This window comes from Octopus sinensis, linkage group LG1, assembly GCF_006345805.1.
Source record: "Octopus sinensis linkage group LG1, ASM634580v1, whole genome shotgun sequence".
NCBI lineage: Eukaryota > Metazoa > Mollusca > Cephalopoda > Octopoda > Octopodidae > Octopus > Octopus sinensis.
This window is the reverse complement of record NC_042997.1, coordinates 111,494,215-111,521,428: the sequence shown is the minus strand read 5'-3', so window position 1 is coordinate 111,521,428 and position 27,214 is coordinate 111,494,215. Positions and strand designations below refer to the sequence as shown.

General features: G+C 40.4%; 2 protein-coding genes and 1 long non-coding RNA gene across 4 annotated transcripts in view; 2 read left to right on the top strand and 1 right to left on the bottom strand.

The window, feature by feature from the left end:
• LOC115215710 (RING finger and SPRY domain-containing protein 1) overlaps positions 1 to 20,733 on the top strand; it is a 213,583-nt gene extending 192,850 nt beyond the window's left edge. The window contains exons 12-15 of the mRNA XM_029785006.2: positions 16,331 to 16,433; positions 17,262 to 17,414; positions 18,790 to 18,894; positions 20,576 to 20,733. Of these exons, the coding sequence (XP_029640866.1) occupies positions 16,331 to 16,433; positions 17,262 to 17,414; positions 18,790 to 18,894; positions 20,576 to 20,687 (473 nt within the window). The 3' untranslated portion in view covers positions 20,688 to 20,733. The remainder of the gene's footprint in view (positions 1 to 16,330; positions 16,434 to 17,261; positions 17,415 to 18,789; positions 18,895 to 20,575) is intronic.
• LOC115215721 lies at positions 250 to 20,639 on the bottom strand. Of its 2 annotated transcripts, none has more exons than XM_029785017.2 (2): positions 8,820 to 9,210; positions 250 to 1,756 (listed from the first exon to the last, which is right to left on the bottom strand). In XM_029785017.2, the coding sequence occupies exon 2, from the start codon at positions 1,710 to 1,712 to the stop codon at positions 384 to 386; it is 1,329 nt and encodes a 442-aa protein (XP_029640877.1). In that variant the 5' UTR covers positions 1,713 to 1,756; positions 8,820 to 9,210; the 3' UTR covers positions 250 to 383. The 2 variants fall into 2 exon arrangements, with proteins under 2 accessions (XP_029640877.1, XP_036359744.1); XM_036503851.1 differs by lacking the exon at positions 8,820 to 9,210 and adding an exon at positions 20,551 to 20,639 and having other exon boundaries at positions 256 to 1,756.
• A 2,863-nt stretch (positions 20,734 to 23,596) lies between the features above and the next one.
• Positions 23,597 to 24,663, top strand: LOC118763894. Its single transcript, XR_004999655.1, has 2 exons — positions 23,597 to 23,883; positions 24,073 to 24,663. It is a non-coding gene; the product is annotated as an uncharacterized LOC118763894 (long non-coding RNA).
• Positions 24,664 to 27,214: the final 2,551 nt, after the last annotated feature.

The following is a 27,214-nucleotide window of genomic DNA, read 5'->3' as shown; positions in this document are numbered from 1 at the left end:
TATTTTCAGTCAGAAGTATTTTTTGCAAATCTGTGGTGTGTGGGACTTACTACATTTTTGAAAAATACTAAACAGTTATACTACACTTTGACAATTTTTATATCATGGCATCTGAAGCAGCTGGAGATACAATAGTTTGACCAAAATTAATATTGAAAAAAAAATGCATTTTGACATATGACAGTTTAACATAATAGCAACAAGATATATATATATATATATAGATAGATAGATATGTATGTATAAATTAATACATATATGCATGTGTGTTATTCACAAACATACCACTGGCCATAGTAGCTCATTCTTGTTTTCACACACACACACGGTTTCAACTAGTTTCAGAATTTTGACACAATTCAAGACCCAATGTTTTGCTTTTTTCAGTGAGATTCTGTGAATCCTGCTGAGATTCCAGTTTCCTTTTTTTGCAAAACTGATGAACTTTGTGAAACAAGACGTTTAATAAAAGTCTGCATTTTTGCTGCACTCGGAGTGTGCCGTAAAGCTCTTTTAGCCGTATTGAGAGGAACTGAGAAATTTTGGTTTCGGTCTCCTTGGAATCCTGTCTGCATCATCAGAACCATTTTATCCATGGAAATCGATTCTTTCTTACAAGGTCTTGGTAGTTTCCAATACTCATTCTTTATTATAAAGTTTGCATTTTGGGGCAGAACATTTTCTGGGGTTTTTGCAGTTTCCTTGTGTGTTTCTGTTGTAGAATCTCTGTTTATTTCAGACATTTTATCACATTTGTTTATAAAATGTCTCACTTTAGCATTGATGCCATTTGTCTTTGATTGCAAATTATGGTTTTGAATTTGATTAATTTTCAACAATTCTGTAAACTGTCTCTTACTGTCTCTGAAACCAGTTCTGTTATTATTATATTCATCTGTACATTTGTTACATGGTTTTCCTAAAAGAATTTCTCTACCAATATTTGGTAAATCTGGAGTTTGTAAACTTTCTGGTTCAATTCCATCGTTTTGTTCACTTTCATCAATTTCTTCATTTTGTAATTTTGGTAATTTTGTTTCTGCCCCGTCTTTGAGATTTTCAGAATACGATTCAGATAAAACAGAGGATTTGTGTTCTTTAATATTTGAAACTCGAAGTTCTGGTAAAGATTTATGTTGATCAAAGCAAGAATTTTCTTGTGGAAGAAAATCAAAGTTAGTTTTACCATTCTTGGCTCCAATTTCTGAATTATTTAAAGACTTCATTTTTGGTTTTTTACATATTAAATTGTTTGCTACATTTGGACATCCATTTTTCGTCGGCACCTTCCTATATTCTGATGGTTTGGCATTTAGCCTTTCAGTTAGTCTTGTAGAGTGATTAAATGCCATTCTTATGGGATATCTTTGGTTTTTCTCCAAATAGAAATCATTAAGGTAAAGTCCAAGATGGCTCAGCGATGTTTTCAGTCGAAATTCATCGTTCCTAAAGTCAATATCAGGAAAATATCTTCTCTTCAGTTCTAATTGAACTTGTTTCTTCTCCAGAGTAAATTCTTTAATTTTCTGTCGTAAATGCATTGCTTGTCTTGTTATTGTTTGAAGTCTCACCTGAAGTTGTCGATCAATTTCTTTCTCGGCAACATTTAATGCGTTTTCATAAATATTATCTCTGGCTATCTTTAACCGTTCATTGGTCAGTTTCCTCTTCTCTCGATTCCAGTCACCTTCCAAATAAAAACTTGACTCCATTTCCACATTTTTAACTCAATATTTTCTTTAAATATCACCAAAACCTGAAAAACAAAAAAAAAGCATCGGATTTGAATTTTTTTTCTAAAACAACTGAAGCAGCATTGTTATTTAAGTTCTTATCTTTGTCTTGCAAGATATTGGGTCACTCTGTCACAGTGCCACATAAAAAGCACAGGTGATGGTGCCACATAGAAAGCAGCACCCAGTGCACTCTGTAAAGTGGTTGGCATTGGGAAACTAATCCAGCCATAAAAACGAAGCCAAGACAGACAATAGAAACCTTGTATGGTCCCTGGCCTTACCAGTTCCTGTTAAACCGTTCAACCCATGCCAGCATGGAAAACAGACCTTACATGATGATGATAATCTAAATTAGATTTTTCTATAAAAATTTCAATTTTCTAAACCTCATTTTTGTTTTTTGTTTTTTTCTGTTTGAGGGTGTCTTTGGTTTGGTCTGATCCCCAATACACCTTAGTCATGTATTTCCAGTACAGCAAGACCCCTTTTCCTGTCCCTTTATCTCACCACCCTCTTCAATACTGCTCTCTCCTCATTCAGTCGAGAGGTTTTGCGAGTTACTTGTTGCCCTTTCTCATACTGGTGCCACACAAAGAACACCTAATCCACACCCTCTATAGTGGTTGGCACTAAGAATGGCACCTGACTGCAGAAACCATGCCAGGCAGACAGCAGAGCTTGGCACAGTCTTCTCGCTCACTCATCTGCTCCTGTCGAACCATCCAAAGCATACCAGCATCATGATGATGTGATGATGATATACATATCAATGCAGGTGTGTCTGCATTGATTAAGAAGCCTACTTCCAAACCAGGTGGTCTTGGGATATTACCTCATACCTTCCACAAGTGTCTTGGGCCACCCAACGCCTTATGAGTGGATTTGGTAAACGGAAACTGAAAGCAATCCCTCATTTATCTCTGTGTGTCCCCTTTTTGCATATGATATGGTGGTTGTCAATAAACACAGCTATCATACAAACAATGTGGTTCATTTGCAGTCTTCAATGAAAATGTTTGGCCATGGTGGGGTGTCATTTCTACTCTAGGCATAAGGCCCAAAATTTTGGGGGAGGGAGCTAGTCAATTAGATCATCACCCCCGTACATAACTGGTACTTAATCTATCGACCCCGAAAGAATGAAAGGTAAAGTCAACCTTGACGGAATTTGAACTCAGAACGTAAAGGCAGACGAAATGCTGCTAAGTATTTCACCCGGCGTGTTAACGTTTCTGCCAGCTGGGGGGGGGGGGGAGTATTGCCTTACTTGGAAACTGGTGAGGGTTGGTAACAGGAAAGAATTCCAGTTGTAGAAAATCTGCCTCACTGAATTCTGTCTGACCCATGCCAGCATGGAAAAGTCAGATGATGGTGGTGCTGATGATGATTATATAGAGTCACTATGGAGTAACCCATCAAATGAATGTGAAATTGGTTTTATTACAACATAAAAACAAATATTAACATTGTATATTCATGTATGTATAATGTGCTGCACATGTGTGTGTGTGTGTGTGTATAATGTGCATACATATATACATACGTGGGTGTATGTATTCTCAATTGTTTACCAAACTATTTCTGTATCTCTTTTGTTATTTCTCTGGTATTCCAGAATGTTTACAAAGGACATTTGATCGCAAAACACTAATCTTGTTATTCATTTGTCATTAATCAGATTAAAGCCAACTGATAAATCACTGCTAACCAAATACAACAGTGATTAATTTTACATTTGTTGATATCCGTTGAAGACCAATTGATGTCTTAATTTGTTTTACGTGTATAGAGGGTGGTGGGGCAGCATTAAATGATATTTCCGGTTTCAATATATTCCAGATAATAAATCACCATTTTATGATCCATGAGTTGTGTATTTAAGCAACAAAGCATTCTGACTTGTACGTATTTATCCAATCAAACAGTCACTGATCTCTGAAAACAACTCTGTTGAAATATTGCAACAGGCCATGTTAGCTTCTCTTACAAATCTCCTCTCCACTTAATCCGTGTTTAAATATTTAAATTCATTCCATATTTCTGTTGAAGTACACTGCTTTCTTTTAGTACTGAATATAAGGAAGAATTTAGTAAAATAATTTTACCATTATTATAGATTGGAGCAACCTGGAATGAAGCGCCTTGTTCGAGGACATAACATCTCACTTGGTCTAGGAATTGAACTTCCAATCTTATGATTGTTAGCTGAGCACCCTAACCACTAGGTCATGTCCCTTCGTAGTTTTAATAAAGATTCAAAATCTGTAGAAACTTTGCCAGATCAGATTGGAGCCTGGTGCAGCCTTCTGGCTCACCAGTCCTCAGTCAAACCATCCAACCCATGCCAGCATGGAAAGCGGACGTTAAACGATGATGATGATGATTCAGCTTAAACTCTTCAGTTGTGGCCTATAGGACTACGATGACTAGAAAGGGGCTGAGAAATGGGCCCTGGTAGATAGCCTGCTTTCATCTTAAATTCACCAATAGGTGCAAGCATGGCTGTGAGATAAGAAGTTTGCTTCCCAACCACATGGTTCCAGGTTCAATCCTACTATGTGGTACTTTGGGCCAGGTGGCTTCTACCATAGCCTTGGGCCACCCAAACTTTGTGAGTGGATTTCATAAACAGAAACCCCAACACACACACACATATATATATATGGAGAGAGAGAGTTGAAAATAGTTTGATTCTGATTCTGTGCTACTTAGAGTTTCAAAGCCCCTAATGGGGGCTTTTCATTAGGCCAGTGGAAATTCAAATTGGATTGCCACTGGCCTACTGAAAGGCCCTCGTTAGAAGCTTTGAGACTATAAGTTGCACAGAATCAGGATCAAAAAGTTTTCAACAATAAATGTGTTGAGTGCTCTTTCTTTCATTTGTCCTGTCACTTTGTGTGTGTGTATAAAGCGTGAGGTCAGTTTGCTCAACTAAAACCTTCCAATGTAGTGCCCCAGCTTGGCCATAGTCAGATCTACCAAATCCATACACATGGTTCAGGGCAGCCTTAGGTTATAGTAGAAGATACCAGAGGTGTCACATAGTGGGACTGAACCCAGAACCAAGTGATATAGAAACCTACTTTTTGCCCCACAGCCATGCCTGTGCTGAAGATAATTAAATGATCATTTGATAATTGGTAATAAATAACTCCCTGAACTTTTTCCAACCTGTTCTTAGTCTCCCTACTATGCTTCAGGAATGTCCCCTTTACTGCTTATTAGGTCACTCTGGTAACAGATCTCCTCAACCTCTAAGGAGTTGCCCAGCCATTTGAGGGAACCTGTTGATATAATACAAGGAACTTTATATTCTTTTCTACTCTAGGCACAAAGCCTGAAATTTTTGGTGTGGTGGTCAGGGGGCAATTGATTACATCAACCCCAGTACATAACTAGTACTTAATTTATCGACCCCAAAAGGATGAAAGGCTAAGTTGACCTCAACAGAATTTGAACTCAGAATGTAATGAGAGACGAAATACGCTAAGCATTTTGCCTGGCGTGCTAACAATTCTGCCAGCTTGCTGCCTTTCAAGGAACTTTATATTGCAATGGAAATTAGAGAATGAGGGTATTGTGACCTTAACCCTTTAGCATTCAGATTATTCTCTCAGAATCTAATGGTTATTAATTCACATTATCTTTTAGCTTTGAGATTTCAGTGATATACTTGTTTATTTTTAGAATGACATTGTAGGGTAGGTGTGATGGGCTGGATCTGGCTGGTTTGGACATAAAGTAAAATAAAGTGCCCCTACATCAACCCTAGGTTTTGAAACTGACACATGGTCTGTAGGGGAGGAGGGGCTTTTAACTCATTTTACTTTTAGTCAGGGGAACAGGCAGTCTCCATAAACCCTTACAAGACTGGCGGGAGGGAGAGATTCTTAGTCTGAATCTTTACAACTAAGTGGACCCAATGAAACTCACCCAAGGTGCCAGCCAGGGGTGGCTCACCAAAATAATACATCTTCTAAAAGATAGTTTTAAAAGTGATATAATCAAATAATTTTCTTTTCACCAATGGTTCACTTTTTATTCTTCCAGTATAGGTATAGACACCATATTCTTTTTTAACAGGTGTCAAATCTGTCTGGACTTTCATTCTAAGCTTCCTCTCAGTATTAATCCACGTTTCTTTGTGTGTCTTAATCCATGTGTGAAATTTGGATTAATATCAGAAGCTGTTTTATAAAAGCAGCTAAAAGACATTATGAAGTAATGTTGTTCTCAGAGCAGCTGTTAAAATGATTAAACAGCTCCGACTGGTTTTGTTGACTGGATTTAGAGTCAATAAAGAAAGCAAAGTATTTTGTAGAAAGGGATTGCCTGGGATAGTATTACAAATTAATTGAATATATATGTGTGTGTGTGTTTATGTATATAAGAGGTAGATATGTGTACAGGCATGGCTGTGTGGTTAAGATTCTTGCTTCCCGACCATGTGGTTTCAGGTTCAGTCCCACTAGTGGCACCTCAGGCAGTGTCTTCTACTACAGCCCTGGGCCAACCAAAGCTTTGTGGGTAGATTTGGTTGTCTGAAACTGAAAGAAGCCCGTCTTGTGCATGCGTGTGTGATAGGAAGGGCACCAAGTAGTAGAAACCATTCCATAGCATTTCTTGGACACATCAGTTCCTGTCAAACCATCCAACCGATGCAAGCATTGAAACATGGATGTTAAATTATGATGATGTGGGGAGGGTGTGTGGAGGGTGAACTCCTTTGTCTTGACATCACATGATGGTTGTAGACAAGCATTCCTCATTTCCAGTCTTCCATGGAAAACATGTCTGGCCATGGGGAAATGGTACCTTGTTTGGAATCAGATGAGGGTTGGTGATGGAAAGGGCATTCAGCCATAGAAAACAAATTCCTTGTGATCTGTGCAAACATGGAAAAATGTACATTAACCCTTTCATTACCAACCCAGTTGAAACCACGTCTGGCTCTGTAGTACAAATGTCTTGTTTTCATAAGTTTTGAATTAAAATCTTCCAACAAACCTTAGTCACAATTTATGTTCCTAACACTAGCTTAATGATAACTAAGTTATTTTACTAAATTCTTTGTAAGAAACACAGAGCATCTCAACAAAAATACTGTAACGAAAGGGTTAAAAGTTTGTGAAATTATTAAAATGAAGTTTCTCAACTTCATAAAGGGGGAGGGATAGCATAAAGCATCAGTGTTTGCTTAACCTAACAATGATGTTTCTCATCCATCACAAGGTTTTTTATTGTTTGTCCAAGTTTATTCTTGTGATCTTGCTTCAGACTGTGGCCATACTGGAGCACCATCTTGAAGAATTTTAATCAAATAAATCAACATCAGTACATTTTATTTTTTTAAGCTTGGTACTTATTCAATTGGTCTCAAAAGAGACCAATATTTATGGGGACATAAACACACCACCACCACTTGTCAAGCAGTGGTGAGACACAAACACACATCATGATGCCCTTCTTTCAGTTTCCATCTACCAATTTCATTCACAGGGCTTTGGTCAGCCCAAGGCTATATTAGAAGACACTTGCGCAAGATGCCACACAGTGGTTGAGAAGCAAGTTTATCACAGTCATGCCTGCACCTATATTAACACTATTCACAGGTTGTTTTTTTTTCATCTGAAACCATGCAAATTTTCTGAAACATTGGTTTTCTCACAAATTGTCTGCATTGATTTAAACAATTTTTACTTCCATTGGAGATATGCTGTGCTTGAGAAGACCTGGCAAGCCAGGTGAGACTGTAACTGTGGTCTATGCCAGTGTAGCATAACCAGCCCATCTAAGAGCACCCTTCAATCATTGGGCAATAAACTGTGCTTGCAAAGACCTGTTGAGGCAAATGAAGCCGTGGCCGATGCCAATACTGCCTGCCTGGCTCTCGTGCCGGTGGCACATAAAAAGCACCCACTACACTCACAGAGTGACTGGCATTAGGAAAGGCATCCAGCTATAGAAACATTGCCAGATCAATATTGGAGCCTGGTGCAGCCTCCTGGCTCACCAGCCCTCACTGAAATCGTCCAACCCATACCAGCATGGAAAGAGGATGTTAAACGACAATGATGAGTCTCTGAATCTTGTTTAAAAGGACTTTAAATATAACCGGTGAATCAACCATTCTACACAGAAATAACACCACCACCTTTTCTTTTCTTTCCTTTGTTAATAAAGCCATTTGATATTGACCTCTTTGTCCATTTATTTTGGACTACATCATGAATAGGAGTTAACAACATGGTTCCAGGTTCAGTCCAACTGCATGGCACCTTGAGCAAGTGTCTTCTACAATAGCTTTGAACCAATCAAAGCCTTCTGAGTGGATTTCATAAATGGAAACTGAAAGAATCCCATCCTATATATGTGTTTGTGTTTGTTCCCACCACAGCTTGACAACCAGTGTTATTGTGTTTACATCCCTGTAACTAAGCAGTTCAGTAAAAGAGATTGATAGATTAAGTACCAGGATTTAAAAACTAATTGCTGGGGTTGATTTGTTCACCTAAAATTCTTGCTGTTGGTGCCCCAGCATGGCTGCATGGTTGAAAACGTTCACTTTGTAACCAGGGTTCTGGGTTCAGTCTCACCGCATGACACTTTGGTTGAGTGTCTTCCACTGTAGTCTTGGGCTGACCAATGCTCTGTGAGTGAATTTGGCAGACAGAAACTACAGAATCCTGCCAGGTGTGTGTGTGTGTCTTTGTGTTTGCCCCACCATCACCACCTCATAACAACCAGTGTTGGTTTGTTTACATCTCCATAACTTAGTAGTTCAACAGTAGAGACCAATGGAATAAGTACCACACTTTAAAAAAAGTGTAGGGGTTGATTTGTTTCACTAAAACTCTTCAAGGTGGTGCCCCAGTATGGCCACAGTCCAATGACCAAAGAGCAAGTAAAAGGTAAAATGGAAACAAAATGATTCAATTAATTACAAAATTAAAATTTTTTTTTAATTTGATGGGTTTTTTTTTTTTTTTTTTTTCACTTCTGAGTTTCTCTTTTGAGTTTCTCTTTAGTAATTTATCTTCATTTTTTGGCGCTAACTTTTGATAAAATGGTAAATTCACTTACCTTCGATTTAATTCTTCACAACCACCCAATGCAAGAGGAAGCAGTTACTGTCAAAGTAAGCTTTGTATACCAAAATCTTAGTTGACACTTTGTTTTAGTAGTTACTTGGTAACCAATCCTTACTAGATCGCTTCCTCTCGAGCTCTAAGCTCTATCATAAGTAACTCCGTATTAAACTCCTCCTACTTTAATCCCCGTCACTTTTCAACAACAACTGGTTCCCTCTTCTCAGCTAATCTCGTGTCTGTATAAAACCTGTGAACACTCGACTGAGTGTTAGCATTACGCTAATTACTTGTTGGAGCATGCAAAGAGAAATTAATATCAGTTGCAACTCGGTGGCTTTGATATATGATATCTGCTGGCTTTTAAACATCTACAGCAACTTCACCTTTCAAAGATCCCATTTTCTTTTTTCTTTAATGTTCTTATCTTGTTCCAGTCATTAGGCAGTGGCCATGCTGGGGCACTTTAGTCGAATGAATTGACCCCAAGACTTTTTTTTTTTCAAGCCTGGTAATTGTTCTATTGGTCTCCTTTGCTGAACTGCTAAAGTTTGGGGCTGTAAACACACCAACACTGCTTCTCAAGCAGTGATGGGACATGTGCATATGTGATGGGCTTCTTTCAGTTTCCGTCTACCAAATCCACTTACAAGCTTTGTTTATCCCAAGGCCATAGAAGTAGGCACTTGTCAAAGCTGCCACACATTGGAACTGAACCCAGAACCATGTAGTTGGGAAGCAAGCTTCTTACTATACAGCCATACCTATGCCTATTTATTTCTTTTTCTTATTCCCTCTCTCTCTCTCACTCTTGTGCGTGTGTGCATTAAATGATTTGCTTCTCAGTATGTCAAAAAACTAAGCCATCACAAGACTTGTTAAAATAAAAAAACTAATATATTCTCCCTCTTAACCTTTGAATTATTACATCAGTGTGAAGAGAACCACTTAAAAACCACACAATGATACTTGAAGATATTTCAATGCAAAAAAGAAAAAAATATTATCGTATTTTTTGTTTTCTTTCACACAAGAACATATCTATTCATTCTCGATACATTCTGGCAGATTTGAATGTGAATATGTTGACTGCTGTTGTATTTCATCATTAGAGGACACTTCGTCCCTTTACATGACGTGTTTTTATAAGACACGTGATTCATTGATGTAAGGGAGCTTTGAGACACCATGCTGTTTTGACTTTGTTCTGTCTCTTCAGTCAAAGTTACCCCAGATCAATGAATTTAACTAGATTACTAGTTCCTATTTATAGAAATCAGCAAGCATATGATTTGTTGAGGTATGCTGATGTCTGCCAACCAGATAATAATCCATGGGTGCCTGCAGAGCATCAGGAATCCAAATGACTGCATATCTATTCATTCTCAATATGTTCTAGTAGATTTGAATAAAATGATACTGATTGCTATTGTATTTCATCACTGGAGAACACCACCTCACTTTGAACGATGAGTGTTCATGGCACACAGGATTCACTGACCTAAGGTAACTTTGAGACTCTGGTGTTTCAAACTTATTTTGTCTCTTCAGTCAAAACTACCCTGGATCTGAACAGCTGATTTATAGAAATCATCAGTTTTCCATGTTGGCATGGGTTGGATGGCTTGATAGGAACTGGCAAGGCTGGAGAGCTGCACTAGGCTCCAATTGCCTGTTTTGGCATGGTTTCTACAGCTGGATGCCCTTCCACATGCCAATCACTTCAGAGTGTACTGGGTGCTTTTCACATTGTGCTAACTCAAGTGCATTTTATGTGGCACCAGCTAAGGGTTCCTTTCAGTTTCCATCTATGAAATCTGCTCACAAGGCTTTGGTCAGCCCAATGCTTTAGAAGAAGATACTTGCCCAAGGTGTCACACACTGGAATTGAACCCAAAGCCATTCAGGAAGCAAACTTTTTGCCACACACACACACACACACACATCCATATATCTTTATCATCAATTGATATGTTATATTTCTCTGATATATAATTCCCTGACTTGATTTTTGTTTGCCTTTCATTGAATTACATCTTTTTAAGACCTGTAATTAAGTTCATTACTTCTGTTGTAATTACTTAATTTGACACGACCTCATGAATATTTATCTTGACCCCCACATAGCTACTTGGCTGTTCAGCTACAAATTACATTCTCAAATTATAGTATCTGTTTAGTTTTTCTTTAAGCATTTTTTGGTTTCTTTTTCGTTTTTTGTTTTTTGTCAGTGGGGTGTAAGTTAGAGGGGGGCAAAGTAACGAAGCAGTGCTTATCTGTGGAATAAATTAAAATCTCGGTTTTTCAAAGTTATGAGAACCGTTTCCTTGAAGTTGGTCTTTGAACTCGGTTGGAACAATCATCTCCTGATTATATTTATTTTATGAGACATTGTATCTTTGATAAAGTTGTTGTTGTTGTTATTTAGGCTACGAGCTGGCAGAATCATTAACATGCCAGGCAAAACGCTTAGTGGCATTTCGTCCAACTTTTATGTAAAAGAGTAAAGGCTTGTTAAGCTGTGTTCTGAGTTCAAATTCTGCTGAGGTCAACTTTGCCTTTCATCCTTTTGGGGGTTGATGAAATAAAGTACCTGGAATATACTGGAATCAGTGTAAGTGACTTACCTCCTCCCCTTAAAATTGCTGGCTTTGTGCCAAAATTTGAAGCCATAAATATTGTTACTGTTAGTATTTTCATGTAATGCACCTTTTTGAATTTCCTAAAATGATCCTAATTATTATCAAAGAGTTCATATCCACAGAGAACTTCTCTAAGATCAGAGAAATTGGTTATAAATCTCTTTGAGAGAAGCTAAACGTTTCTTGGTGTTGACCAAGAAAGAGAGAGAAGTTTCTATTAGAAAATAGAAATAATACATTTCGAAATCTCTCAGAGAGATTTATACAGTAGCAGCATGATAAAGTGATAGTATGTTGTCAATTTAATGTGACAGTCCCATGAAAGGGAAGAATGCTACTGTTATTTAACCCTAGGTTTTGTTGGGTGGAGGGGCTTGTCTCCACTTTGAAAACATAAGGACACAAGAAATGTCCAACAGGAAATTGTGTTTCCTAGGGCTAAATAACAGTAGTGTTCTTCCCTTTCATGGGACTGCCACATTAAGTTAAATAACATACAATCACTTTAAGTTTCTATTTGTTTTGATCTTTAACCCTCTACACCTGTGGTTCCTAAACATTTTCAGGCTGCCACCCACTTAGTACCCAGGCCACATTCCTAGTACCCCATGCCCCACTCACCACCACGAACCTAGAACATTTTCGGAAGCAAATTCAAAACAACCATATTTCACAATCAAAACTTAACCTGTTATTTTGTTGCTTATAGCCACCCCCAATTATCTTCAGTGTCCCCGCTCCCCTGGTCACCTCTAGTGAGGCAGTTCCACCCACTTTGGGAACCACTACTCTACACCATCTCCTTGCTTTCCTTCAAGATTCCCCATCCAGTATTTCTTTCAACTGAAACCACTATTAGGCAAGGGTTCCTGCAGGTAACTGAGTTTGGAGATCACTAAGCTAAATCCTGTTACATTTTTGAAAATAAAGGATTTAATAAAACTATTCTATCATTATTCACCCCTACCCACCCTCTGTTCCACTTCTCTCTTCTATTCACCTTCTTGTACCTTAAGGGGGAACACCTTTACACCATCTTTTTCTCTCTTTCTATTTGCGAAAGCCATGTATCTTCTCTAGAGTAAGTCACCACTTTTTGGTGTCGCTCATACTTTAGCTTCTCCATACCTGGAATAAAGCCATCCCCTCTCAATATTACACCCTAACTCACTTGAGTTACTTGGGGACATGACTAATGTTGATACCATAACTGACAAAGTGTACTGACCCAGTGTGCACTATGGAGGGCGGGGGCTGTTAGGAAGGGCATCCCAGCCATAGAAACCAGGCCAAATCAGGCATTGGGGCATGATACAGTCTCCCAACTCGTCAGAATCCTGTTGAATTCTCTAACCCATGCCAGCATGGAGCATGGACATTAAACAACAACAATGATGATGATGATGATGAGCTGGTGTCTGGGGATTAAATTTACATGAAATTTTAGTGAAAGCTTATAATTCAGATCACTTTCAAAACGGAAAGTTTGTGTCGTGGGGAATCCAAAGCAGTCTCAGGCTGGATTGGCATTGAAAGGGTTCAGCTGAACTGCAGCCAACTTGTGCCATTCGTGGACAGGAGGGCATAATATGATGGTGGGCATGCCTGTGTGGTTAAGGTTCCAGGTTCAGTCCCACTGTGTGTGACCTTTTGCTTGTGTCTTCGGCCTTGGGTTGACCAAAGCCTTGAGAGTGGATTTGGTAGATGGAAACTGAAAGAAACCCATCATGTGTGTGTTCCCCACCACGGCTTGGCAACCAGTGTTGGTGTGTTTACATCCCTGTAATATAGTGGTTTGGCAAAAGAGACTGATAGAATAAGTACCAGGCTTTAAGAAAAAAAGCACTGGCGTCAATTTGTTCCACTAAAAAACTTTCTAAGCAGTACCCCAGCATGGCCACAGTCTAATGACTGTGCTAAATAAATAAATATCAGTTGAACCAATGTTTTTAGCCAACATGACCTCCTTTCCTGATCCTTTTACACTCCACCCACCCCCCGTCCCTCTTATTTCTTTATTGCCCACAAGGGGCTAAACACAGAGGGGACAAACAAGGACAGACAAACGGATTAAGTCAATTATATCGACCCCAGTGCGTAACTGGTACTTAATTTATCGACCCCGAAAGGATGAAAAGCAAAGTCGACCTCGGCGGAATTTGAACTCAGAACATACCGGCTTACAAAATACCACCAAGAATTTCACCCAGCATGCTAACGTTTCTGCCAACTTGCTGCCTTCATTCAGTCTTCCCTCTTAATAAAATAGTTGGAAGACCATTATCGTTATTTAAGCCTTAATGATTTCTATATCTCTCTCTCGCCCAATTACTCTCTCTCTCGCAATTTCCCTCAAAAATCAACTCGGCCCATCTCGCTCTCAGTTGCTCACCAATGGAGCAGGACACCAAGAAACCAAAAACACACACTCTCTCCCCAATGAAGTAGGCCACTAACGAGCACCACCTCCTCCACTCTCTCTCTCCAAACTTCAAAGATGTTTCTATTTTAGAAAACTTACTCAACATGTTATTCCTGTACTTCCCTTCTACATTACATCAGGATCACTTTCCCAAATAGGAGTTGCTCCAATCTGTGTGTGTGTGTGTGTGTATTTATGTGTGTGTATATATATATACACACACACACACACACACACACACACACACACACACAGGTGATTAACAGCCGTTAGTGTTACTTCCAGCTGTCAGTTGAAAATAATTATCAGCTAAACCTTAAGAAATGGTGAGGTTAGATCTCAGCATGGTGGTTTTTACAGATGGAAATGGATTGTGTGGCATTGTAGATGTTTCCCCCATTTAATGCCAGCAGGGGGGGGGGTAAATGGTCATTGGAACATTGATGATGATGGAAAACAAAACAGCATCATCAACATCTCCATCATTCAAATAGCATACTTATCTTCGCTCTCTTACGAACGTGGGGAGGGGGAGGAGTGAAAAGGAAAAGAAAATAAAAAACACCCACTTGGCACTCAGCCATCCATTTTGCCCACCTCCCACTCCACCCTGCCAACAAGCTGTCATTCTTACTAATGTAGAAAAAGATCTAACGTATGTTTTTTTTTTTTTTGTTTCCATTCTTAAACTTGCTGCTGCTTCATTCATAATTCTACAAGGCTGGCAGAATCATTAGCATTCCAGACAAGATGCTTAGCAGCATTTCGTCTGTCTGAGAGTTCAAATTCCACCTAGAGCAACTTTGCCTTTCATCCTTTCGGTGGGGGTTGATAGATTAAGTATCAGCTGAACACCGAGGGCAATGTAGTCAACTAACGCCAGCGCCCCAACCCCAACCCCCCAAAAAATGCTGGCCTTGTGCCAAAATTTGAAACCTGTTATTATTCCATCACAAACAGATGCAGCTTCTGTTTAACATTAAACTGTTTGTATATGTAACTTGACAAGAAAAGAAACAGGCTTGCATCTGATATAAGAACAGGAGTGGCTGTGTGGTAAGAAGCTTGCTTACTAACCACATGGTTTCAGGTTCAGTCCCACTGCGTGGCACCTTGGCCAAGTGTCTTCTACTATAGCCTCGGGCCAACCAAAGCCTTATAAGTGGATTTGGTAGGCGGAAACTGAAAGAAGCCCATTGTGTGTGTGTGTGTATATATATATATATATATATAGATAGATATATATATATATAGAGAGAGAGAGAGAGTGGTTGGCGTTAGGAAGGGCATCCAGCTGTAGAAACTCTGCCAGATCAGATTGGAGCCTGGTGCAGCCATCTGGTTCGCCAGACCTCAATCAAATTGTCCAACCCATGCTAGCATGGAAAGCAGACGTTAAACAATGATGATGATGATGATATATATGTGTGTGTCTGTGTTTGTCCCCCCAACATCACTTGACAACCGATGCTGGTGTGTTTACATCCCCATAACTTAGTGGTTCGCCAAAAGAGATCAATAGAATAAGTACCAGGCTTACAAAGAATAAGTCCTGGGGTCGATTTGCTAAAGGTGGTGCTCCAGCATGGCCGCAGTCAAATGACTGAAACAAATAAAAGAATCTGAGTGTGTGTGCGTTTCTTGTCTTGACATCTTAATAGTTTAGTTGTAAAGGATTGTCACCATCATGTACAGGCAGTGTCATTCATTTCCAAATACCTTTGAAAACATGAATAGGGGAAATATGCCCCAGCCTGCAAACAAGTGGGGATTGGCAACCGGAAGAGCATCCAATTATAGAAAATCTGCCTCACACAAATTCCATCCAACTCCCAGCCAGCATGAATGTTAAGAGCAGGGACAGTGCAAATGACCCCAACATTGCCATCAGGATAGAGGGACCAGATACTGTAACAGGTTTTCAAGAGCCCACAGCTCTTCAATATTCATCCTCAAAGCCCTGCATGGAGTGGATGTAAGTGTCTTCAAAACAGAACTGGATCTCCTCCTGTCGAAAGGAAATGGAGATGAGGGCAGCAACATGAAACACCTTCGTTCACCAAATGCCACATATCAGAGGTGGTTTCAAGCAGTGAAACTGTATCAAACTTAGTGGCAGTGCTCCAGCATGGCTGCAGTTTTTAAGCTGAAACTAATAAAAGTGAACTTCATAAATCATCATCATCATCGTTGATTAACGTCCGCTTTCCATGCTAGCATGAGTTGGAAGATTTTGACTGAGGACTGGCGAACCAGATGGCTGCACCAGGCTCCAATCTTGATCTGGCAGTTTCTACAGCTGGTTGCCCTTCCTAAGGAGTCGATCAAATAAAGCACACGTTCGTTCCGGCTCAGCCTAACGATTGTTTTGCATCCATTCCCTGTAATTTGTTTTCCTGATGTTTCTCTGCCTTTTATGTTTGTTTGTTTGTTTGTTTATAGGAGATGTCCTTGGTCTTCTGTTGGAGGTTGACAAACAACAGTTAGTGTTTCTACTAAATGGTAACAGCCTTCCGCCTAACAAGGAACTCTTCACTCATGCTAAGTAAGTATTTCAACACTAAATGTATTTGACAGTCTTAACAAATTAACCATAATTAAAAACGATTGGAATCTTGTTTCTTTTTCTCTCTTTCTTGCAATTGGCCAAAAGAATTAAGAAACAGCAAATGTCAGATGAAATTAAAGAGACCAATGTCACAGAAATGTTATGTATTTAGGCACAGATATGGCTGTGTGGTAAAACGTTTGCTTCCCAACCACATAGTTCCAGGTTCAGCTCCACTGCATGGCACCTAGGGCAAGTGTCTTATTATAGCCTCAGACCGACCAAAACCCTTGTGAGTGAATCTGCTAGATGGGAACCAAAAGAAGCCAGTCGTGTGTGTCTCACTCCACAGTTTCATAACGAACAGTGGTCTGTTTACATCCCCATTACATCAGCAAAAGAGACCGAGTGAATATGTACCAGACTGTAATCAAAGATTAATCCTGGGGTCGATTCCTTCAACTAAAAATTCTTCAAAGCCCCAGCTGTGGTGGGGAACAAACAAAAACACACATGTGTGACGGGCTTCTTTCAGTTTCCGTCTACCAAATCTACTCCCAAGGTTTTGGTGAGTCTGAAGCTACAGTAATAAACACTTGCCCAAGGTGCCATGCAGCAGGACTGAACCCTGGACCATGTGGTTGGGAAGCAAACCTCCTACCACACTGCCACACCTATATACGATAGTTTTTAGAGCTATATACCATTTCCATCCCCAATAATTACAACTGGTACCAATTTATTCACCATGTTAAAACCAAATGGAACTGAAATTTTTGAAAAGGCCTAAATTTCTTCATTTTTTTTTCTCTCCATTTACCATAGATCTGGTTTCTTTGCGGCTGCCAGTTTTATGTCCTATCAGCAATGTGAGTTCAACTTTGGTGCCAAACCATTCCGATATCCGCCCAAGGTAGCATTCAAAAAGTTTAATGACTATGGCAAACTTTCATCAGATGAGAAAGTTATTTTACCAAGGTAAATTGAGTTTTTTTTTGTGTTTAGATTGGAATTATAAAATGGGATTTTCTCCATTATCATCGTTTAGGTCTTTGTTTTTTTTTTTTACAATTTGCCATCCTCATCCGTTACCACTTCACTTATTTACCCTTCTGTCATTCATTAATACCATTCTCTCCAACCACACTGTCAGTGATCATCCCACCCCCCACCATATACCTCACCCTTACCATACACTTCTTTTGCATCTCTCTCTTCCCCCACCCACTCATGCAACCTGACCCAGCAGCATGTCGCCCCCTCTCTCTCTCATCTTCCTCTTTACTGTATCACCATCATTCCTATTCTGCTACTCCCATATTATCAGACATCCCCTGCTTCCCCTCCCCCACATACACTCTTGCCCCTCTGCCCCGCCTCATACCTTAAAGGTCAACTCGGACACTTTGTCACCCTTTATATCACTTTCCAGCTCCACCGACCCACCTTCCTTTCTAAAATGCTACTAACTTGTTGCCCCTCTACAGAAAAAACCTTTTCAGTGCTGGTCCTCTTACTTTACCCAAGCCTGTACCCCACCCTTTTCACATTTAGGGTTCACAGTGTTGCAAGCTGTAAGGTACCTTCATTGGTGCTAGTGGCACGAAAACAGCATCCAGTGCACTCTGACTATCTCTCTCTCTAAGTCTCTCCCATCTTCCTCTCCTACTTTGACTGATCATCAGCATCATCATTTAACGTCCGCTTTCCATGCTGGCATGGGTTGAAAGGTTTGACTGAGGACTGGCAAGCCAGAAGGCTGCACCAGACTCTAGTCTGATCTGGCAAGGTTTCTACAGCTGGATGCCTTTTCTAACACCAACCACTCAGCAGTGTAGTGGGTGCTCTTTACATGCCACCAGCACAATGGCCAGCCAGGTGGTACTGGCATTAACCATGCTTGAATGGTGCTTTTTACATGCCACTGGCAATGACCACACTCAAATGGTGCTTTTTACATGCCACCAGCATGGGAGCCATTCAAATGGCAGTGACCACTGGTAACGGCCAAGTTATCTCCTCAATAGTAAGAGGTCCTTGTCTTGTGAGCTCATGGATGCTGCTTCCACATAAAACGCACCAGGTACACTCTGTAAAGTGGTTGGCATCAGGAAGGGCATCCATCTGTAGAAACCCTGCCAAAACAGACAAATGCAGCCTGGTGTAACTCTCTGTCCAACCCATGCCAGCAGGGAAAACAGACATTATAAATGATTATCAGTACACACACATGCACTGCCACCTATGTACAAACCCTCTAATTTTCTGCCCCCTGACACATCACCTTTCCATCCCTGTACCTCCCCACCGCTCTCTCTCTTTCCTATTTTCATGCTATTTCTATCAATTCCAGATACAGAAAGATGGCTCTCTTACAGAAGAAGACTCTGTTGGAGGGATCTTGCACGCTCTGCTGTGATAAACAAGCTAGTATGGTGCTGTTGCCATGCCAGCACAAGTAAGTACTTGACACTCGTTACCTCCACATCTACTTACGACTTTCCTTTGTCAGCAAATTCACTCACAAGACTTTGGTTGGCCCCACGGACTGAGTAGAAGACACTTGCCCAAGGTGCCATGCAGTGAAACTGAACTCAAAACCCCATGGTTGGGAAGCAAGCTTCTTACCACACAGCCATGCCCGCACCTAATTTGGCAGGGTTTCCACAACTGGATGCCCTTCTTAATGCCAGCCACTTGACAGCGTATGTACTGGGTGCTTTTTATGTGTGGCACCAACACTGTTGACGTTGTCATGTGACCTGCAAGATTTAGATCCCCTTTAAACTGAGAGAGGCTGTGCATTAAAGAGGGAGGTAGCTTTATGCTAGACAACGAAGAGTTACAAGTGAGGGAGAACGAACTTCAACTGAAGAGGTTGTTTCTTGTTTTGGAGGAACTCCACGGCACCTCACATTCTGAAAGAGATAAAAATGGTGGTGCTGAGGTTTTGTGGCGGAGCCTGAGGATAGGAGACAAGTAGAAATTAAGCCAAGAGAACGGGTAACATGAAAAGGGGATGGTGCCATGTAAAAAGCACCCAATCTACTCTGTAAAGTGGATGGTATGAAGAAGGGCATCCAGCCATAGCGACCATACCAAAACAGATAATTGGAACCTGGTGCTGCTCTCTGGTTTGTCAAATCCTATCTAACTGACAAGCTACGCCAGTTAATTGATGATGATTTAGAGCAAGGGTCACCAAACTTTTTTTCACAGGGGGCCAATTAACAGAGAATGATGGATGTGGGCCACATAACCATTTTGTTCAATTACAGTACAGTCAATACACAAAAAAAATAAAGACAACCAACATATTTATTTACCAAAATGTTATCAAAGAAGATGACATTAGCAAAAATTAGTTATATCAGACCCAGTGTGCACATGTCTGAATCTCGCAGCCTAAAAGTGAGATTTGTGAAACTGGTGTTTAGCTTTTAAGATATTTGTTTTGATGATGATGATGAACCAAGAGAATTGCTTTCAAATGTTCGTCAGCACATCGAACGAGGTTGACTGACTTCACATTCTTCATTTTTGAAAATGTTTGCTCACAGACATAAGTTGTTGCAAACACTGGTACCATGCTAGAGGAAAATGAACTTTCATTGCAGGTATTTGCACAAAAGGTACAGTGCAGCAGTAGGCCGGATGAACTGACCTCATGAGCTGGATCCGGCCCACGGGCTGTTGTTTGGTGACCCCTATATTTAGAGATAGTAATATTGGCTATGTGGTAAGTAGCTTGCTTACCAACCACATGATTCCAAGTTCAGTCTCACTGCACGGCACCTTGGGTGAGTGTCTTCTACTATAGCCTCGGGCCGACCAAAGCCTTGAGTGGATTTGGTAGACAGAAACTGAACGAACCTCATTGTATGTGTGTGTGTGTATGTTTGTGTGTCTGTATTTGTCCCCCCAACATCACTTGACAACCAATGCTGGTGTGTTTATGTCCCTGTAACTTAGCTGTTCGACAAAAGAGACTGATAGAATAAGTTACTAGGCTTACAAAGAATAAGTCCTGCTCAACTAAAGGCAGTGCTCCAGCATGGCCACAGTCAAATGACTGAAACAAGTAAAAGAGTAAATATTCTACAGTAAATCTTACCTTTCTTTCTTTTTTGCTTTTCCAGAGGATTCTGCGATACTTGTGCACTTCAGTTGGAACGATGTCCGATGTGTCGAGACCCTATACAAGAAAGGAAGTTAGATCCAGAGGAGAACACGAACACATTGTGTGTATAAATAATAATAATGGGAGGGGGTAGGGGAATCGTAATGGAAATGGCCAGAAGGAAAAGACAAAGGAATAATTAAATGGAAGCGAAATGTCAGAGTTTGATCTTCTGACACGGCTGATTGGGGCGAGGAATACTTTTGGCAGAAAGTATAAAACGATGAGGACGAACAGACAGACAAATGACTCTGCTACGTGTTTCGGTGTTGGAAACCAACTTGGAAGATAAAGCAAAAAAAAATAATTAATAAATAAATAAAAGAAATATAAACTCATTAATTTTTTTCACACACACCCGCCCCCTCATCTCCCCCAAAATCTTGTCCCCACTCCACCCCCACCCATCTCACTTGCCAACATTTTTTTTAATTTTGTAAAAAACAAAACAAAACAGAAATGGATTTTTTTTCCTGCTTTTTTTTTTTCCTTTTTTCCACCCCCTTTTTTAAATTTTTGATTGGCACCAAAAATTCCTTCATTGACCATTTTTCTTCCTCCTCATTCTCACTGCCACACTTGCTGATTTCATATTCTTCCTGTTCTTAAGGCGGCGATCTAGCAGAATCGTTTTAAAGCATCAAAAACAAATGCTTTGCAGTGCTTCTTCCCACAACTAACGCTCTGAGTTCAAATCCTGTCAAGGTCACCTTTGCCTTTCATCCCTCTTAGAGTTGATAAAATAAAGTACCAGTGAAATACTGGGGGTTGAGGGTGCTGATTATTTCCCCTCAAAAGCTGCTGGCCTTGTGTCTCAAATAGAAGCCATTATTTTTAATATTAAGGCAACGAGCTGGCAGAATCGTTAGCACATCGTACAGAATGGTTGGCAGCATTACTTCCGGCTCTGAGTTCAAATCTGCCCCAAGATCAACTTTGCCTTTCATCTTTTCTGGGGTCGATAAAATAAAGCACCAGTCGAGTTCTGGAATTGATGCAATCAACTAACCTCTTTCTTTTCAAAATCGCTGGCCCTTGTGCCAAAATTAGAAAACATTTATTATTGATGGAGCGGTGAAGCTGGCAAAATCATGAGTATTTGAAAAAAATTGCTTTGCAGTATTTGTTTGTTTGTGTCTGCTTTGGTTTTAAAGTTCAAATCCTACCAAAGTCGACACCTTTCATCTTTTGAGGGTTGATAAAATATAAGACCAGTATTGGTCCTAGGATCAATGTCATCAACCAAGCCCTCCCTTCAAATATTGCTGGCCTCATGCCTAAGCTAGACATTATTATTATTGGGGTGGTGAGCTGCTCGAATCGTTAGCATGCCTGGCAAAATGCTTAACGGCATTTCATGTGTCTTTACATTCTGAGTTCAAACTCCACCGAGATCAACTTTACAATTTCATCCTTTCAGGGTCGATGAAATAAGTACCAGTTGCATACTGGGGATAAATGTAATCAACTTACCCCATCCCCTGAGATTTCAGGCCTCATGCCTGAAAGTACAAAGGATTATCATCATCATCATGGTACAAAATGGAGGAGGGTATGATTATATTATATTAATTGCCCAACTCCCCAATGTCGACTTCCTCGCCTTCCTCTTCCTCGTTATGTTTGCTTTCTACTCCTCGCATGCCATTGCCCTTCCTTGTCGGCATTTCATCAACACTGACGTATAAATACAGCAAGATGAATGTAGCTATCTACATTCATAACAACTGTGTGTTTTTAATAAACATGTGGCTGCTACATGGACACTCGATGCTGCTTTCTATCCTTGTTTCTTTTAAATAAAACTTCTACCTCCCATCTTGCGAAAGAAATCAAATACAGAATTCATGTCTCCTAATCATTTACGTAGACACAGTATTCGTGGTATCAACCAGATTGGTGGATGTTGTTATACATCCCTGGTCACAATGCACTTTGCATTGTTTTAACCATCGAATGATGCCACCCTGATGGCTGGGCAAGCAGGCCCACATTCCCGCCTGATCGAGATTGTGGCTGAGTAGACTGGAGTAGTGTTTTGCTCAAGAACAAAACTTGCTGCTCGGTTCAGGAATTGAACCCATATTCTAGCATCACCCTAATCATTAGGCTACACACACACACACACACTCGTACATACATTCACTGAAAAACACTAGTTTCTTTCAGTTGTCAATTGAAATCCAATGTCAATGCATACTTGTTTAATAGCCAGGTCTTTGGCAACTGAACACGCCCATCCTAGGACCACAAATTCTATTACAGCTGGAGTGTGTGTGTGTGTGTGTGTATATATATGAAAAGCACCCAGCAGACACTCTGTAAAGTGGTTGGCATTAAGAAGGGCATCCAGCTGTAGAAATCCTGTCAAAGTAGACACTGTAGCATGATGCTGTCCCTGGTCCCACTGGATCCTGTCAAACTGGTTTTAGGGGTAAGACAGAGGGCAAGACACTGGCCCTTATTGACAGGTCACTTCTGTCCTTCCATGCACTCTCCCCTCCACACACACATGGCAAAGACAGTTTTGATGGTTTCCCTGAGTAAGGGCCTCAAGGACAGTTATCTGCATACTGCAGCTCTGCTTTTAGGTCCTACTCCTACAGAGTTTGGAACCAGCAAACGTAGAAGTCTCTTATTGTTAAAGAGATTGTTGTCCAACTTGAAGTGCACTTCTAGTGTCTTCAATATTTGTTGCAGAGAAGCCTGGTGACATGCAAGAATATTATTAAAGAACAATGGGGGTAACACACACACTTCTGTAGCATTCCTGACTGGCACACTGTCTGTGACAGGGTTCCAGTTGATCTGATCGACAAAACAGCCTGTTTGTGAAATTAATGTACAAGTGGCTGAGCACTCCACAGACACACGTTCTGTTAATGTAGTTCTGAGGGAAATTCAGCATGACATAGATTGTGACAAGGCTGGCCCCTTTTAAATTACAGGTACAGCTCATTTTTGCCAACTGAGTGGACTGGAGGAATGTAAAATAAAGTGTCTTGCTCAAGGACACAATGTGTCGCTGGGGATTGAACTCACAATCTTACGATTGTGAGCCATGTACCTTAACCACTGAGCCAAGCACAGATATATATAAGGAAGGATCGTACCAGCTTGTCTTTGCAACACCATTTTGTTGCCAAGCTCACAATGGATGTTGAGAGACTTATCTGTGTGACCACAACTGAAGAGGGCCTTCCAGAAAAGCTATCTCTGCACAGTGTCAAATGTTTTGGAGAGGTTAACAGATGCCACTCAATAGAGGTCAGTGCAGTCGGGACATCAACTCTCTCCACCGGTGGTTCTCAGTCAGGGATCCATCTGGCCCTTGGCGGTGGGTAGGAGTGGCTGTGTGGTAAGTAGCTTGCTTACCAACCACATGGTTCTGGGTTCAGTCCCACTGTGTGGCACCTTGGGCGAGTGTCTTCTACTATAGCCTTGGGCTAACCAAAGGCTGGCACTTTTCTTGAAGCTGTGAAGATTATGTCAACCACACTCCAAGTTTCCCCCCTAAATCCACACTGCAATTCAGACAGCACCGATTCTGGGGGGAGTAACACACACACACACACTTCCTCCTCTGGTTTGTAAATTTACATGTATAATAATGATAATAATATTTTCTGTCTTTGACTAAAACATTTGTAGAGATTCTAACAGTTCTTGTGTTTCTTGTATGTGTACCAGGGTACATCCACCCAGCTAACTCCTCTCCACCTCTTTCTTTCTATATCCACCCCATAGTTAAACATTTCTCCCACCCTAATTAAACAATTTTCTTCCCACATCCACCCCAGTTAACCACCTCTTCCCCCACACGTCTACCCCTATTAAACAACTTTCAGTCCCCACCCCAGATCATCCCCAATTAAACACCTCTCTACTCCCCACCCTAATTAAACATCTACCCCTATTAAACACCTCATACAGCCATAAAAATGTATAAACTTCTTTTAATCATTACACGCACATTTTTAAAATATTTTCCTTTTTTTTTTTAAATATCATTTCTTTGATTATAAAGAGATTTGTTGCTATTTTTTATTTTTGTCTTCTGTTTCTTGTTTTCTTTGTTGTTGTTGTTGTGTCCCATCAGGTCAGTCCAGACCAATAACTGGACATGACTGACACCCCCATCTCCCCTCAGATCTACATTTTCAGGTACACCATGTGTTTTCTGCCAAACTGAAGGACTTCACTGCACACCCTGTCACAGCAATAGAGGTCAGTGCAGTCGGGACATCAACTCTCTCCACCAGTGGTTCTCAGTCAGGGGTCCATATCGCCCTTGGCAGTGGGTAGGAATGGCTGTGTGGTAAGTAGATTGCTTACCAAACACATGGTTCCAGGTTCAGTCCCACTGCACAGCACCTTGGGCGAGTGTCTTCTACTATAGCTTCGGGCCAACCAAAACCTTGTGAGTGGATTTGGTAGATGGAAATTGAAAGAAGCCCGCCATATATGTGTGTGTGTGTGTGTGTATATATATATATATATATATATATATATATATGTGTGTGTGTCAGTGTTTGTCCCTCCACTATCACTTGACAACTGATGATGGTGTGTCTATGTCCCCGTAACTTAGCGGTTCAACAAAAGAGGCCAATAGAATAAGTACTAACCTTACAAAGAATAAGTCCTGGGGTCAATTCGTTCGACTAAAGGCAGTGCTCCAGCATGGCTACAGTCAAATGACTGAAATAAAAAGAATAATAAAATACTTTATACTTCTACAAATTACAATTCGTAATATTAAATTCTAAACCTATATGATAGGTTTCTTTAGGCATGAAATGGTGGGGTTTCCCCCACCCTAAGTAAAATAAGAATGAAAGGGATCCAGAAATAAATGGTTGAGAACCACTGATCTGCATTGTCCTTTTACTGTTTGATGGTGACCACAGTGAACACTGGCCAAGGTGAACTTGGTCAGAACCTAAGAGTTGCTGTTCTTCTGCCTTTATCAGAATCTACTCTGTTGCAAGCATTTGGATCAGGTCTTTCGTTTAAGGATGCATTTCTTCCTTCTGTTGTTCCAGAATTGGATGACCCTACAGAGACCCTTAAAAAAGGTCATAGACACTGCAGCCCCTTCTTCTTGACTGAGCAATTTAAAAAAAAAAAAATTGTTCTCCATCCCAGCAGGGTTTAACCATTTTGATACCAGCTGCCTAAGACTGCTGCTTTTAGTCCCGATACAAACTTTGTTTTAAAATGATCTTAATTAAAATCTTCCTTCAAAATTTCATTTTAAATTTATGTTTGAAAAACCACATTAATAAGGGCGAAACCGTTATATTTGAGTTACAAGATTCCTGATGTGAAACCACCGAGTGTTGAAACAGTGTAATTATTTTGGGACGGTAACTTTTTTTGCCATTAAACACCCACACTGTTTATTTGATCTTCACTTTAACTTTATTATTATCTTTATAATAATCTGGTTGTTTGTTTGCCCATTATACATTAGAGTGGAGGAGTAATGGCCCAGTGGTTAAGGCAGTGGACTTGTCATAGGATTGCGGTGTCGATTCCCAGACTGGGCATTGTGTTTATTGAGCAAAAACAGCTAAAGCTCCCCATGGTCCAGCAGGATGGGGTGGTGGCAAACACTGCTGTACTCTATCACCATAACTTTCTCTCACTCTTTCTTCCTGTTTCTGTTGTACCTGTATTTCAAAGGGCCAGCCTTCTCACATTCTGTGTCATGCAGAATCTCCCTGATAACTACATTAAGGGTACACATGTCTGTGGAGTGCTCAACTACTTTCTCGTTAATTTCACGAGCAGGCTGTTCTATTGATTGGATCAACTGGAACCCTCAACGGAGTACCACGATACATTAGAGAAGGAAAAGCAGAGAAAGGTGATTAATATCAATACACTGAAGCCAAATGCATCACATGGTCAGGTAGCGGTGAAGAAAGAGAAGCATCAACGACATGGTGACACGGGGTAAGTTAAAAAGTTAGCTGAAGGGAAAGGGAGGTAGAGATGGACAGGGGGGAGGCAGATGGCAGGAGTGGTGTGTTGATAGTGAAAAACTGGGGGGTTTGTTTTTGTATAGTGACCATCACTTAAAATGTGCATAAGTGCAATTAATTTATTGTTTACTTTAAAAAAATTAGTATTTGTTTACAAGAGTTAATTTAACCTAAACTCTGATTCACAAGAAACACAATTGCAAGCTGCCCGAGAAACGATGCACAGATCAGAGAGGAACAGTGAGGAGATAAAATAAAAAGAGGAAAAAGACAACACTGACGGAGACATGAGGAAATAAATGTAGACGAACGTCAAGAATATTTAAAGAAAGCTAAACTATGTTATAGAAATGCAGATCATCCTTTCTTTCTTAAACAGGTCTTGGTTTTTACCATTCCACAGCATTTCCATGGGTCCCACTCGTTATTAGTTTATTAGAGTTCTTTCGTCACACATTTTTGTGATCCCTTCACTGACTGTTCGTCTCCAGGTCTCCTTGCTCTGGTCTTGTCCTGTCTTGTATTCCAGCTTGTCTTTCTGTGAAGAGGAGACGCAGAGAAGAAGAGATAGCCATCAAAGAAGTCACAGAATGGACGACAAATGAACC

What these genes read in the sequence shown, in the direction of transcription:
- LOC115215721 (XM_036503851.1), bottom strand. Translation starts at nt 1,712, where the DNA reads ATGGAGTCAAGTTTTTATTTGGAAGGTGACTGGAATCGAGAGAAGAGG.